The sequence below is a fragment of the Abramis brama genome (genome assembly GCF_963993115.1).
Source record: "Abramis brama genome assembly, chromosome: 4".
In the NCBI taxonomy this organism is placed as follows: domain Eukaryota; kingdom Metazoa; phylum Chordata; class Actinopteri; order Cypriniformes; family Leuciscidae; genus Abramis; species Abramis brama.
Window position 1 is genome coordinate 15,706,860 of NC_139966.1, and position 16,298 is coordinate 15,723,157.

At 39.2% G+C, this 16,298-nt stretch overlaps 1 protein-coding gene across 1 annotated transcript; it reads right to left on the minus strand.

Annotated features, from left to right (window-relative positions):
- Positions 1 to 745: 745 nt before the first annotated feature.
- LOC311081654 (tripartite motif-containing protein 16-like protein) lies at positions 746 to 9,700 on the minus strand. The gene is made up of 6 exons (XM_084112264.1): positions 9,041 to 9,700; positions 6,149 to 6,244; positions 5,828 to 6,061; positions 4,914 to 5,073; positions 4,716 to 4,763; positions 746 to 1,492 (listed from the first exon to the last, which is right to left on the minus strand). The coding sequence occupies exons 1-6, from the start codon at positions 9,608 to 9,610 to the stop codon at positions 900 to 902; spliced, it is 1,701 nt and encodes a 566-aa protein (XP_083968390.1). The 5' UTR covers positions 9,611 to 9,700; the 3' UTR covers positions 746 to 899.
- Positions 9,701 to 16,298: the final 6,598 nt, after the last annotated feature.

Genomic DNA, 16,298 nt, shown 5'->3' on the forward strand with positions numbered 1-16,298 from the left:
GACATGTGTTTGGCTTCTTCAAAAAGCAAGGAACAAGACAGTATTGCACTATTGCATTGCACTATGAGCGGAGTAAAGTTAAGTCTCTGTTAAACTGCCACCATGTCTTTATTAGTTATTTGTAACATTACAGAATTAAATAATTTACGTATTGTTAAGGTCAATATAGACTAAAAACCTTAAAACATTACCCTATTAATTTCCTGATTCCTCCGCTTATTTAGCTTATTTATTTAGAAAATTAACTTTCTATGGGCATATATACGGCTGAAACAGGTAGCCTAATGCATCATCCCAAATTTTTCAACATCAACATTTTAATATAATTATAGTCAAATATGGCCTTTAGAAAAATGTGTTTTTTTGAGGAGCTGGAGTAGTGCACTATATAGGCCCCTGTGGCGCGGCCTAAGCTTTTGTCCTTAATGGCATTTTTTTCCTTACATTACTTTTACTTTTATACTTTAAGTAGTTTTGAAACCAGTACTTTTATACTTTTACTTGAGTAAAAAGCTTGAGTTGATACTTCAACTTCTACAGAAGTCTTTTTAAACCCTAGTATCTATACTTCTACTTGAGTAATGAATGTGAATACTTTTGACACCTCTGTAAAAAATGATTTATGTGACACGACAATAAGAACTGAATGACTGATTTCCATCAACACAAATATAGTTTGAGAAAAGCATGACAGTCACTGTCACTCATCGTGACTCTCAAACACACACTGATCTCACTGTCTATATGAGGATTCATTACACACATTTATTCTGACATGTTATTTCACTGACAGAAGGTCAGCTGAAGTATTAATGTAATGAAGAGAAAATAAGAGACTCTATAACATCTCACTGTTACTGATTTATCATGCAGCTCAAAGCATTATGGGTAGAATCTCTCTACAGTCTGTTCTGATTCATCAACAGTTTCATTGATGCTGTATTACAAAGAGATAACAATCCATGATCAAGCCTAAACCCAGGATAGAGCGGCTGAGTGAATGTGGTCTGGACTGTGTGTATGAGGATCACTGTGTCAGAGACGCTGTAGAAGGACAGAGTTCCTGCACTGTGATCCACATACACTCCTACTCTACACATTCCTGTTCTCCACACTCCTGGTCTCCAGTTGATGGGCTTTACAGGGAGTTTAGTCAATATGTTATTGTGTTTGAATGAGTAACTGGAGGAAGAGCAGATCAAACTCCAGGACTGATCATTACGTCCAAACACACACTCTTTACCCGATCCCTTCCTGCTGACGCTCTTATATGACACTGATATACACACATATTCTCCACTCCACTCAATCTCCCAGTAACAGCGTCCACACACACTCTCTCTACACAACACCTGACACACATCATCAAATCTGTCTGGATGATCAGGATACGGCTGAAGCTCTGGGTCAGTGTTAGTAATCTCTCTGTTCTCCTCAGACAGACGGAGGCGTTTATTCACTGTGTTCAGATCCAGAGTGAGCTGATGGGAATCTGATGGAGAGAAAACACATCAGAATTAGGAATTATGATTCTTTTATTTAGATATCCTGTTTTTGAAGAATATATTGAATCCTCATTTTAATTCTGTCTGTTTTACATCCATGTCCATGTTTATAAAAGCCAGTAAAGACATTTAAGTTAATAAACATTTATATTTTAACTGAAAAAGGTGAATAGCTGAAACGTTTGTACTTTTTTATCTCCTGCTTGAACCTAATAAATGTATTTTTAAAGTGCAGACCATCTTGCATTTTCATATTTTAAATAACTGAAATTCAAGATGAAAAACACCTCCACACATTCCACATTTTAAAATATATTCAAATAGAAAATGTTTCTTTAAAATCATAGGGATATTTCACAATAATTCTGTTTTTACTGTATTTTGGATCAAATAAATCCAGCCTTGGTGAGCAGAAGAGAATTCTTTTGAAAACATTAAAAACCTTTGTTACGTACGCTATACGGAGGAATGCATGTTGTATATGTGTATGTGTGGTTAGGCTGTTATGTGTGTTTCAGATTTCATTGGATCCACAGCCTGTCATTCTTCACCAGGGAAGATGACGCCCTGGTTCACGCAGCCGGTCTCCTCACGTCAGCCTGTTTAAACACCCGCATCTCCTCCGTGTCGCCAGCTTTTTGCTCGATTGCTGCTGCTTGTCGCCAAATCACCGACAGTAAAAGCACACAGAACCCATTATAATCAGTGATTCTGTCTACACTGGATGTGCTACGTTCAATTTCTGACGCACTCAATTGCTCTACGGACAAATGCATTTGGAATGTTCATGTTGTGTAGAATGTTGTTAGAACACCCCTTTTGAAAACATAGCTCCCCCCGATGTTCTCCGTTGAGAAACGCACATGTACATGATCAACTCTAAATCTCTTCTGTCATGTTTTCTTTCGCCTTCTACAGGAAGAACATGAACACACTCAATGAGTTTCTCTGCTTGTTTTCTTATGCCTGGCTCACACTACAGGAGTTTTAAGCCGATTTATGCCTGATTTTCTCCTCCCGCAAATCGGAGAAAAAATCTTGTTGAGGACCTCAATCGGTTACGATGTTAGGCGCAGATTATCTGGTAATGTGAGGCGTTCACAGGTCGAATCTTGCACCTCCCGATCTGCTCTCACACAAATCGGGTTCGCCCCGATCATATCAAACATGTTTGATATTTAAGATTTTAAATCCGGATGAGCAAGACTGTGATTACGTCAGTACTGTCACAATAGCCAATAAGAAACAAGTAGGGCTGTGGTGAGGGAATTTCCCTTAAGGTAGTTTTGAGTGACTTAACAGCGCAATATGCAGTATTATCGCCATTTATTTATTTATTTATTGCACGAAAACGAGTACATGTTCAGTAATGAACTTGAAACTAAACAAAACGAAGTGAAACAGAAGATAATGTCAAAATAAGGGTCCACATAATAACACAATAGAAACCTGACAATAAGCTTGTTGGGCCATTGTTTTTTTTTTTTTTTTTTTTATTAAACAAGAATGAAGTTACAAACAAAATGTAACAATACAATGGACATAAGAGTACTAGACCAAAAAATACGTACACTAGACAAAAGACATGACATGACATGACATTGACTTGACATATTTTTATATGACATAACATTTAACAACAGATATAAAGGCTGAAACTTATTGCATACAGGTTAACTGTAGATATGAATGAAATGACAGGAATGGAATGTCGGGGGGAAGGGGTTAATGAGTGTGAGTAGATGGTTGTGTGTTAGTTTGTGTGGGTGTGGGTGTATATAAGGAGAAATGTAGGTTTGTTGTTTGTTTGGCCGGGAATGTGGAAGCAGGATCACCTAGGAGGGTTGCAGAGAAGAGAGGAATAAAAAAATAAAAAAATAAATAATTATTATTATTAATTGATTGGCTGACTGAATAAACAAACTGTCTGGGCACTCATAGCCACATTGCCGGCCGGCCTCGGAACAAGGTATACCATAGTGAGATGGCAGAGGGAGGACCCGCGCGTGATCTGATCCCCAGGCCCCCAACACACATCCCAGCCCCCATGAACACCCACATCCCGACCCCAAAACCATCACCTAACCCGTCACTCTTGTCTTATGGATGAGTGTGAATGGCTAAATTATAGATTTTTTCTAATGTAATGCATTAAAAGAAGTGGTCAAGCAGGATGAATATCTGCCCAGATTTCCCCCTGCATGATACACTCGCCCTGTGTATTAGTGGATATATGCCTCCTCTGGAATGTACGAATTAAAAGAAATGAGGTGTGCAGTAAAATACCTGCTGAGGCATCTGCATGCTCCCCTCATTTACCCTAATCTGTTTTGTTGTTCTTGTTATTATTGGAAGTATGATGCGTGCAGCCTAATGTGTAGAGCATTTAAAAGAGAGTAAGGCATGTTGTGTGGTACCAGGACCGGGTGTGTGTATGTCCGTATTAGGAGGGCGCCCCATGGGGGCTTGTTGGGCCATTGTTATATAACAGTTAGTTCCAATCCTCGAATCTCACTTTACGAGAGGCTTTCTGCTGATATTTCATCAGTATCGACATTGCTTGTCTCTGCGCATTTTAGACAGGTTGTCACTCAGTCCAGTTACATTGTTACGCCACTAGGTGTTGGCAAGGGACTGTCTTTGAGTCATTAAACCGTTCATTCAACGAAAATGTAAAAAAAAAAAAGCAGATTCATTCAAAGATAGATGTAATGAAACAAGGAGTAAATTATTTTAATATTTAATTTGAACTTTGAGTTCCACTTTACAAGGCTCAGCTGAGCAGCAATGCGGCGCATGGGCAACGCTGAAGCTGATGAGTCACTTCATAGAGATCAAAGGCATTGATTCATTAAATTGACCAGCGCTAACGCCATTCATTGGAAAATGTTAAATGTTACAAATGGAAAATGTTAAATGTTAAAAGGATGATTTTTGAAAGATTTTGCTTTCCTTGGACACGGAAACCTTTTTACGAATATGGCGATATTTTTCGGCTCTGCTTTTCAGCTTCTGATCTGCTGTGTGAGATCACGTGAGGCACTTCCTCTGGAACGATAATCTTAATAACATTGTGTAGTGTGTGAGATGCGCCGCGGTTTTCAAATCTTGTAGCGTGAGAAAAATCTGAAAAGTGTGTGCTGCAACAAGATTTCACAATCGGTTAGGATTTTAAAACTCCTGAGTGTGAGACAGGCATTATTGACTTACATTGTAGGAAGTCGTTCCTGGTCCTGGGAACAATGCTGGTGAAAGTGACTGTGAAAATCAACAGAAATGAAGAGTGTGATTATCATGTCAAGAGAAAATCATCCCTGCATCCGTTCCTAAGACATTTCTAATATGATCTTCTACATGATATGAGATGATGGAGGATCATTTCTGAGAGTAGAATCTCCAGGACTTTACCTCTGTCAGAGATCTTCTTCAGCTCCTCTTTGCAGAAATCCTCCAGTTTGTCTTTCAGCTGAAGGACAGATTCTCTCACGACAGCAAAAGAGGAGAGAGGACTGAAAGGATTGTCATTTCCGTCTGTAGATTGAGGAGGAGCTGAGAAAGACTGGAAACTCTACAGAAAACAGAAATCAAAGCTCATCATCTCCGCACTTCATCAATGACCTGCACTACAGTCAGATTTGTGCAGCTCTTGTTGAATCTGAGTTGATTGAGTAACTCTCCTCAATCCAGCACTTTCACAGCATCAGCTTCATTCTTCTCATATTCATTATATCATGTTACAGCTATAAGTTCTTGCTTTTGACACTTACACTATATGTGAACTTTTTAGGAAAACTCTTGGATGATCAAACAACTGGCAATAACATAAATGTAACAGATCAACATAAATGTAACAGATCAAGTGCATCAATGGAGTCACATGGCAGGGTTGAGTAGATTTGATCAGGAAAAGCAGTTCAAAGGCACTTTCACAGCATCAGATATAATATACAGCCAATATATACAGCTAATATACAGCCTCGCTTCCTGTTTGAGGACCTCACTGCCAAATTCAATGATCAAAAAATTAGCAAAAAATTATTTTGGTAAACATTACCCAAAATTTGTAGTATAAGTCAAAGAATGTAAAAAGAAAGTAAAGAGATGATGGGAAATCTAGCTGGGTGAAACTGGCACCATCAAGTTCATGTATTTCACATTGTTGTTTCCTAAGAGATTGAGATTGAGTCTGACTGATGATGATATAATAACCGAACACACAGATCAACACTTCAGTCAACGGCTCATTCTGCTCTCATGAAATGTTTCTCTGTGAGTCTCTTGCTCAAGTCCACTATGATCCTGTTCTTCTAGATCTCTGTTACCTGCAGGAAATGGATGTGATCCTGTGTGTGTGAAAGCTGCTCCAGCTCAGCGTCTCTCCTCCTCAGATCATTGATCTCCTGCTCCAGTCGCTCCAGTCGTCCTTCAGCTCGACTCACTGCAGTCTTTTCCTGATCTCTGATCCGCTGTGTCGCCTCAGAGCGGCTTATCTCAATGGAGCGGATGAGCTCAGTGAAGATCCTCTCACTGTCCTCCACTGCTGTCTGTGCAGAGCGCTGTTAGGACACACACCACAATCACACAGTGAGCTTCAGTGAGTCCTGACTGAGACTTCTCAAACTTCTCTTCTTCTCCAGACTCACCTTATGAGACGCCACAGCCTCTCTCAGCTGCTGAAGATCTTTCTCTCTCTGCTGGATCCTCTGCTGGAACGACCTCTGCGTCTCCTTCAGCTGGTGCTAAAGGACAAACCAATGACAGGAGAAACATCACATTAATCATCAGGTAAACAGATATGAATCCAATATCGGTGAAGTGGTGAGACTGAGGGGTTAAAGATCTTACATGGTAAGTGAAAAAAGTGGAAAAAAGTGAAGTGAAGTGACATGTGAAGGCCGAGTTTGGTAACCCATACTTTGAATTTGTCCTCTGCATTTAACCCATCCAAGTTAGTGCATACACATTAGGAGCAGTGAGTAGTGAACACAGTAGCAGTGGCCAGCCATTCTCTGTGGAAGCGATTGGGGCCTCAGTCATTTCCTGCCGGTACTGGAATCAAACCCCCAAACTTTGGGTTATCGTCTGACTCTAAACATTAGTCCCCGACTGCCCCCCTAAGGTTATTATGAAGTTATTATAGCTTCAGTCATAAGTGCCAGCATTACTTCATCAGTGCCTAGTTTTTTTTATGATAGTTCACCCAGATGTAACGACTGAGACAATCAGACACATATTTGTTACATTTAACAAATAAGCTTTAAAGCCCACTCTTAGTAACGAAATATCCCCTCAAAAGAAACAAGAGAGCAGAAAAGGCCTCAATTGCCAGAGCGACCAACAGATAAGATGTTTTTATTGCTGTTAAAAATGTGGTCAAGACTGAGGCCATAGGAAAGACCTACAGCCCTTAAAACAGACTTTCCTGCATTACTTGTATACTGTCTCTTATACATACACTTATAATAGACTTGTATACTGTCTCTTATAAATATTTATATTTATTTTATGCATGCTTTATGAGACCTACTAGTTAATGTAACTCCACCTATATCGTGTCTCCTATCTAATTAATCCTCATTTAATGACTCACACTTTAGTGTACATCGCCTCATCATAGAATGCAGTGTGTGTTTGTTATATCTATCTGAGTATAAATGGACACAAACGGCAAGGCTCATGTCTAACCACACTTGAAACAGAGTCATAAATCCTCCCAACAGAGGAATCTCCCGCTTCGATATTACACCTTTCTTATTGGTCGAGCCAACCCTGAGAGGTGGGACCTTTCTCAGGCTTTAAATTGCCGTTACACAAGCCATTCCCTGTCTTGGCCTTCTCGGTACATTCGCATAGCTGTCCTGCGTGGCCTCACCAGGCCCCAGGACAGCAGGCCTTGACCCACAACCAGCCATGTGCTCATTCAGGAGAGAGAGGACTCTCTCACAAAAGAATCAAGGAGTTTGGCACAATTTCTTCATTCAATGCAGAAGAAGTCCATCGCAAATCCAACCATCAACTCTTCCGACTCCCTTCTCCTGGTTGCTCTGCATGGCCTCTCCGGCCCAGGGCCACAATCTGCACTCCAGCCATGCGAACAGAGTCAAAATAACCATGCAAGTTCATCACCCTTTCTTCATTCAATGCAGAAGAAATCGATTGAGACTCATTGAAACTTTTCCATAGTTCCATTTCCTGCTTCCGGTTTCATTCTGTCACTTACCATTTTACCCATGTATGTGTGAAAACATAACGTAAAAGTCCAGTCCTCTCTCGTCCTTCCCTGTCATCGCTCCTCCTTTTATGCTTCCGTAGCTCCTCCGTGAGATACGAGACCGGTGCAGCGCGCAGGTGGTAATTTAAATACCAATGTAGTGGTGTTTATATTTTTTAATCAATTTTATTTTGATAAACATGACACAATATAACATTACGATTACATAAAAAGAGCTTTTACTGTTATAAAAACCAGATTTGTGAGCATTAGTGGAACTGAAGGGGTGAGAATAATGTCATTGTGGAACAGCTGTGTCGTCATCAGAGCTTGTGCAGTCGCTCTGGAGAAGCTGTGCAAAATGAATCAACCAGCTGCTCTTGAATCAGTCTCACGCTACTTTGATGCCGTCGCAACTGTCTCAAGTCAGACAAAATTTCTAACCGGCATGCACTGCTTTAAGTCCGTCGGCGATCGGTCTGCGCAGAGCTGCATGAAGTCGAATAAGCCTATTCTTATTGCTTTACAACTTAAATTATTTATTTTATGCTACTTTAATGTCCTTTTTTAAGATTGAAACTTTTGGACCCTATTGACTTTCAATATATGGACAGATGAGACAGTCCTTAAAATACCTTCTTCCTCAGAAAAAAATAAGTCATACCAGTTTAATAACATGAGTAAACGATGAAAATATATATATTTTTACTAGTAGTTACTGGTTTACAAGGGGTCATATTATGCTTTTTTCTTCTTTCTTTATTGTGTAATGTTGCTGTTTGAGCATGAAAAGGCTCTGCAAAGTTACAAAGTCCCTCCAGCAGGAGTTATTCACTATATCAGTGTCTGAACTCCCTGAAACGCCTCCATTGTAGTCTTGATTTTTCTTCTATAACAACTGTTTTCTGAACAATACAGATCGATGTTAGTCAGATGTTATAAATGATGTTGCAAACGTAGGTTCAGGAGGAGCCTAATCATTCATTCATCGTTGAGAGCGTATTTAGGCAGCAGTCATTGAACCATCACAGCGACAGTTCTTCCGGCATCCCTCAACCTCCCCATTGCCGTTTATGTTTTCTTTATTTTAAGGTGTGTTACATTTCAGACACAAACGTTAAGCAGTACACCAATCACAACAGACTGGACCGCCTGACCAATCAGACAGACAGCGATTTTCAGAAGGCAGGTTTTAAAGAATCTAAAACAGTGTTCAAACAGAGGGTGAAAACAAACATTAAATGCTGTAAATGTATTCTAGCAGACCCCGTAAACAACATTATGAACCTGTAAATGAGTATTATGGGACTCTTTAAGTGCATACCTGTTTCTCTGTCCTCTGAGCTGCAGCTGATACAGTGTCGTGGTTTTTATGTTCATCCATCATACACAGCACGCATGTACACTTCTGGTCAGTGCGGCAGAAAACCTCGAGGAGCTTGTCGTGTTTCTGGCAGATCATCTCCTGCAGTCGTCCAGTGGAATCTGTCAGATTGTGTCTCTTTCTTTTAAAGAAACTCTCATGTTGTTCAAGGTGATTCTGACAGTAAGAGTTCAGACACACCAGACAGGACTTGACGGCTTTGCGTTTTCTTCCATTACAGACGTCACACTGCACATCTCCAGCTCCAGCGTAACAGTCAGCAGGAAGATTAGTCTTCAGTTTCTCCACCACTTCAGCCAGAATGGTGTTTTTAGCTAAAGCAGGTCTTGGACTGAAGGTCTGTCTGCACTGAGGGCAGCTGTAGAGTCTCATCTGATCCTCCTGATCCCAGCGGCCTGTAATACAGATCTTACAGTAACTGTGTCCACAGGGAATGGTCATTGGATCCTTCAGAAGATCCAGACACACTGAACACAGGAACTCATCCTGAGTAATTCTGGCTTCTGCCATTTTACTGCAAAAATACAGAGATACAAACACACAACAGCTCAACTACACTTCAGTTTCAGTTTCCCTGAACTCACGTGTTTCCTGTTTCCTGGTTCTGTGTTTGAGTGTCGTGTGCTAAACAGGCATGTCTGTGACGAGGCATGATGGTAATACATCATGAATTACCTGTACAAGAAATTATGTCTCAGTCACAATAGCACTTCAGTGCACTGGTGTTTATTGACAGACTGAATTTGGTCTACATTAGGTAACTGCTGAGCATAATACACACCATCATATCGATGCATGTAAATATGTATATATCAGTGGCGATTTCTTTAAGACTGCAAGGGAAGATCGGTTTCTCCTATAATGTCAAAAAATTAATGGTCAAATATATACTATTGTGTTAACATTTTATTGACTAAAAATGCGTTAGAAAACGTTCATCTCAAAGACGAGTTCGTTCAGAATCAGTTAGCAGGTCGGCTGACTCGATTTCCTTCTCATTCCCGTAGCGTCACAGACAGTGCATTTCCCTGTTGAAGCCCAGCGTACATTGACATCAATGGGGCTTCTTTGAACAGTTTTTTCAGTGCTTCGAAACTAGACGGTCATTGCATAAATGCTGCGATTATGTCCCGCCCCCAGACGCTCAGCGTCTCTGAGGGTGAATGAGGAGTGGGCTGGCCTTGTGCTCATTTTGGCCAGCTGAAGGGTAAGCGGTAAAACTGACGATGTATCCTAATATCATGGCCTAGGAAGTCAGCCAGCTGATCGAGCTCAGTGTTGCTCAAATTGAGAATTTTCTCAGCTTTGTGGAAGAGAGAGTTTGAGGATTATTAGCGTTGCGTGCACCTGCAAATTCACGGATGTAGTCAGAGCCTCTGAAAAAGGTCATTGCAGACGAACATGCAAAGAGAAAAGGGTTCTCATTCAGTTCTCCACACCTACTCTTCTTTTATTAGCAGGCTGATTGACTCTTGCATTGAAGGAGTAACAAGTACTGGAACCTTTCTCTCTTTTGCCTCTGATCTCTATACGCTTAAAGTATTGACACAGTTTATTTTCCAACTCTGTGAAGGCCATGCTACTATCTATGAGCTGATATCTGTTTGGTTGCTGGAGGCGTATGCAGAGACATATGTGACACTTTCTCTTCTCGTCTACGATTAAAAGGCATAATCTGAGTATGTGTAACCTTGGCCAATTTTGACCAATGCCGAGATGATGTTGACAAGAGTTTGCTGTAAATTTTCTCTTGCTCATCAAGATACACATGAAAACATTTAACATCTTCAGTGAACGGGAGCAAATGTGGGCAGTTCCACTTGGGTTCCTCCAGTGTTTGCTGGGCTGTTGAAGAAATGTACTCGGGTTTGATACAGCTGTTGGAAGCTGTTTGCAACTTTTGCTGTTGCTTTGTCTCCATTAATGGTAGAATGGCTCTCAATAAGCTTTGTGATTTTGTTCAGACTATGTCCAAGTTTCACAGCAACACTAGCCTTTCATATACATTGGTCTCTTCATTGTAACTAGGTTTTATTTTAACTGCAATAACGGCATGAATAAAGTTTGTACCAAACGTCATGATGTCCACCATTCACTTTTCAAAGTGAAAAATGACTTATATTTCACAAAAATCAATAGTGTTGGAGAGGATTTCTGGCAACTGAAACTGTTCTTTATCCTAATTCAATATTTGAAGATTAAAAATAATAAAATTTCTAATTTTAAAGTCATGACACTCTCTCTTTTTTTTTCTATTTAAAAGGTAGTTATCTGTTTAAAAAAAATGATGTTTTTTTTAAAGTTGTAGACTTGAAAATAATCCAAGATATTTAAAATGAACAAAAACATTTGCTTGACTGTTTTTCTACCCCCTCTTTCTACCACAAGGACCATTTGGAGTTCCCAAAGACACAGATATTGATCAAGGCCTGTAGGCCAAGATGTTTGTACTTTGGGGGGTCGATGAATTGTCACACCTTTAGTTCAGTGGTGGAAGTTGTAATTATCTGATTGGTCAGTTTGAATGTCTCACATCTGGGTTTTAGTCACATGGTCAGGAAAGGATAAAAGAAGATTGAAACTGTTGCTCTGTCTCTTTTGATGTTCTGGCTCTCTTCTTCTCTGGGTCCCTTTTTTACCTCCTCTTTCCTCTTACTCTCTACACTCAATTCAATTCAATTCAAAGGGGCTTTATTGGCATGAAAGTTTTTGAAACAATGTTGCCAAAGCATATACAAAATGTACAAATAAAATATATACGTAATATATACAAACATAATAAAACAGGTATATGAACAATAAAAAAAATAAAAAAAATAAAATTAAAAAAAAATTAAAAAAAACATATAGTAATGTTCTTATATAGTAATAACTTTACTATATATAAGTTATGAAACTTAACACAATGTTTGGATATATTTGTGTGTCGGTCACTCACTGCCCCTCAGGTTGTGGCATGTTTGTACATATTGGGCAGCAAGATAAGTTCTGTCTCCTTCTCCCAGGAGAAAGTTTAATTTAGAAATTTCATTCAGGTCTTTGAAGTTTGGGATTATATGGTTACACTCTCTCTCTCTCTATCAGATAACATCTTTCATATATGCTGGGTACAGTTAATGGTATAAGTTATCATCATCTCATACATCTATTTTGTAACTATTTTAAAAGTTGTATCAGCGATTTCAGGCCCAAACATAAATGATCACATTCATCTAATCTTTCCTAACGATTCGCTAGCTACCCGCCCCATAAGCATGCCGTCAAAAAAACGCAGATGGGAGTTTTACTTACTCAAACATGTTCTGAGGGCAGAAAGGAAAATGATTGGTTTACAGCTTCAACCAATGAAACTGAAGCAAGGGCGGGGTTTAGACGTTTGAATTTGAGATGCGCTGCGGAGGGATTTCTTGAGGAATAGTCGGAATAAAAGACATGTTCGTGGGAGAACGCATTTATTGCAAGGTAAGTGAATTTACAACTATATTGTGTTACAATTCAACATCCACTAACGTTTACTAAGATAATAAGCGAACATTTAAAAATGCACAGAACTAATCATCGTCTAAATATCGTATTGTATGCATTTTGATTTGACTGTTTCATCAGTCGACCAAAACAAAGCAGCTTATGGGGTAACTGGTGTAAAACATGCTTTTCCAATGCTACCTCGCTGTCTGTTAAATTGATATGCGAGAACAGAACTCGTTCAAATTTTCCGCGATATTTCAACGGTCAAAATGATACATCTCCCGCGATCGCGCTGCTCTCAGGGCAGGAGTACTCGATAGATTCAAATTGCTGTTATTTTTAGTGTATTACGAGCTCTCAGGGCAGGAGTATAGATTCAAATTGCTTTTATTTTAGTGTATTACGCGCTGCTCTCAGGGCAGGAGTATAGATTCAAATTGCTGTTATTTTTAGTGTATTACGAGCTCTCAGGGCAGGAGTATAGATTCAAATTGCTGTTATTTTAGTGTATTACGCGCTGCTCTCAGGGCAGGAATACTCAATAGATTCAAATCACTTTTATTTTAGTGTATTACGTGCTGCTCTCAGGGCAGGACTACTCAATAGATTCAAATCACTTTTATTTTAGTGTATTATGCGCTGCTCTCAGGGCAGGAGTACTCAATAGATTCAAATCACTTTTATTTTAGTGTATTACGCACTGCTCTCAGGGCAGGAGTACTCAATAGATTCAAACTGCTGTTATTACGCGCTGCTCTCAGGGCAGGAGTACTCAATAGATTCAAATCACTTTTATTTTAGTGTATTACGAGCTCTCAGGGCAGGAGTATAGATTCAAATTGCTTTTATTTTAGTGTATTACGCGCTGCTCTCAGGGCAGGAGTATAGATTCAAATTGCTGTTATTTTAGTGTATTACGCGCTGCTCTCAGGGCAGGAGTATAGATTCAAATTGCTGTTATTTTTAGTGTATTACGCGCTGCTCTCAGGGCAGGAGTATAGATTCAAATCACTTTTATTTTAGTGTATTACACGCTGCTCTCAGGGCAGGAGTACTCAATAGATTCAAATCACTTTTATTTTAGTGTATTACGCGCTGCTCTCAGGGAGTACTCAATAGTTTCAAATTGCTGTTATATTACGCGCTGCTCTCAGGGCAGGAGTACTCAATAGATTCAAATCGCTGTTATTTTTACTGTATTACGCGCTGCTCTCAGGGCAGGAGTACTCAATAGATTCAAATCGCTGTTATTTTTAGTGTATTACGCGCTGCTCTCAGGGCAGGAGTACTCAATAGATTCAAATCGCTGTTATTTTTAGTGTATTACGCGCTGCTCTCAGGGCAGGAGTACTCAATAGATTCAAATCACTTTTATTTTAGTGTATTACGCGCTGCTCTCAGGGCAGGAGTACTCAATAGATTCAAATCGCTGTTATTTTTAGTGTATTACGCGCTGCTCTCAGGGCAGGAGTACTCAATAGATTCAAATCGCTGTTATTTTAGTGTATTACGCGCTGCTCTCAGGGCAGGAGTACTCAATAGATTCAAATCGCTGTTATTTTAGTGTATTACGCGCTGCTCTCAGGGCAGGAGTACTCAATAGATTCAAATCGCTGTTATTTTAGTGTATTACGCGCTGCTCTCAGGGCAGGAGTACTCAATAGATTCAAATTGCTGTTATTTTTAGTGTATTACGCGCTGCTCTCAGGGCAGGAGTACTCAATAGATTCAAATCGCTGTTATTTTTAGTGTATTACACGCTGCTCTCAGGGCACGAGTACTCAATAGATTCAAATCACTTTTATTTTAGTGTATTATGCGCTGCTCTTAGGGCAGGAGTACTCAATAGATTCAAATCGCTGTTATTTTTAGTGTATTACGCGCTGCTCTCAGGGCAGGAGTACTCTCAAATCCCTTTTATTTTAGTGTATTACGCGCTGCACTCAGGGCAGGAGTACTCAATAGATTCAAATTGCTGTTCTTTTAGCGCAATACTCCTAGCTGTCAGGGAAGGAGTACTTAAGAGATTCTAATTGCTTTGCATTTTCCTAGAAATGAAGTCCTGTAATATTCCTGTATCACACAATGTCATATTTGCATTAAAAATGTCATAATTGAGCAAATGACACTTAATGACATTTGTCATAAACATGCATAAAACCTCCTTCATATTCATGACATGTGTCATGTCATGATTATGACGGTGTCATGTCAGTCTTATGCACACCCCTTCAAGTAAAGTGTTACCTTAACTTGTTCTTGTATCTCATTCTTCAGTTACCTGAAAGAGCTGGCAGAAACTGGATGAATAAAAGGAGCCAACACTGAAGATGCCTGATGCTACCCAGTCTATGATTAAGGCCTGGATGCAAAGATGGAGAGCGTTTGGTTCCACCTGATACAAGCACACAATCTCAGTGTTGACTTTGTGATGCATAAATGTGATTGCAAAATGTGGATCTATGTTCAAATACTTAATTTTCCACTGAGTATTGCAGAGAAACAAAGACACTTAATTTCAGGGTTCCTAGGCAATTTGGAAAAGTTTGGCATTTGATTTGAGTAATTTCCAAGTATGGAAAAATATTTTTGTTTCCATACTTTTCCCACCATTCTGTTTTCTAAAATATAAATTTAAGATTTTCTAAAAATACATTTATCAAAAGCAGATTGAATTCATGGCAAAAGTTTAGTGATCATTTAGAGATTGTTTGTCTTTATCATAAGCGAGTCTCTTTTGAATGTCACTAAATTAATGTGCATTTACCCCTCTACCAGCAACAGATAAAGGATCAGACTACCATTTAACTCATGCAACATCAAACCACACAGGTTATAAAGCATTTTAGGTTTCTTCTCATCCTGTTAGTGCTTATCACTTCCAGAAAACTTTTGTACTGATTGTACTGTATACCAAAAATTTAATGTTTTATGAATCATTAATGTTTAATATGGTTAGAAAAATCTAGAGAGAGGATTGCAATTTTAAGTCTGTGTGGAAAAGTGTAAGATTGAAAATAATTAAAGATATTTGAAAATGAACAAAAACATTTTCTTTTACTGTTTCAATTCCCCTTTCTTACCCCAGGGTACCATTTGGAATTCCTAAAGGCAGAGGTGCTGATAGTGCTCAAGGCCTGTAGGTCAAAATGTGTGTACTTCGGGGGTCTACGAATTGTCACACCTTTTACAATGGGGGAAATTGTAATTATCTGATTAGTCGATTTGAACGTCTCACATTTGGGTTACAGACACATGGTCAAGGAAGGCATCAAAGATTATAACAGTTTCTCTGTCCCTTTTATTCTCTGGCTCTATTTGTCTCTTTCTACACTCTCTCCCTCTCTTTAAATCTTTCAGGAAACACTTTACATATATGGGGGGTACAATTAATGGTATTTTGGGATGGGATAAGTTTTTATCATCACATTTTGTAACTTTAAGTGTAACCATATATAGTGTCAATAGACCCTTTCAATTACATATAATGTGCTAACTAGTTTTGATTAGTTATTGACTTTGAAGTGCTACCTATTGCAAAACAATATCGTCACTCTAGCAGCAATCTGCCACATATTTAGCTGTTGTTACAACTTGTAACTACTACTTGTAACAACTTATTTCCGTTGTTGATATAAGTAGCAGTGGGTGGTAATGGACAAGAAATCTACAGTTTTCCACCATCTTACTGATAACGTTTCTTTAGTCATTCGGCAGTCTAGCAGCCTGA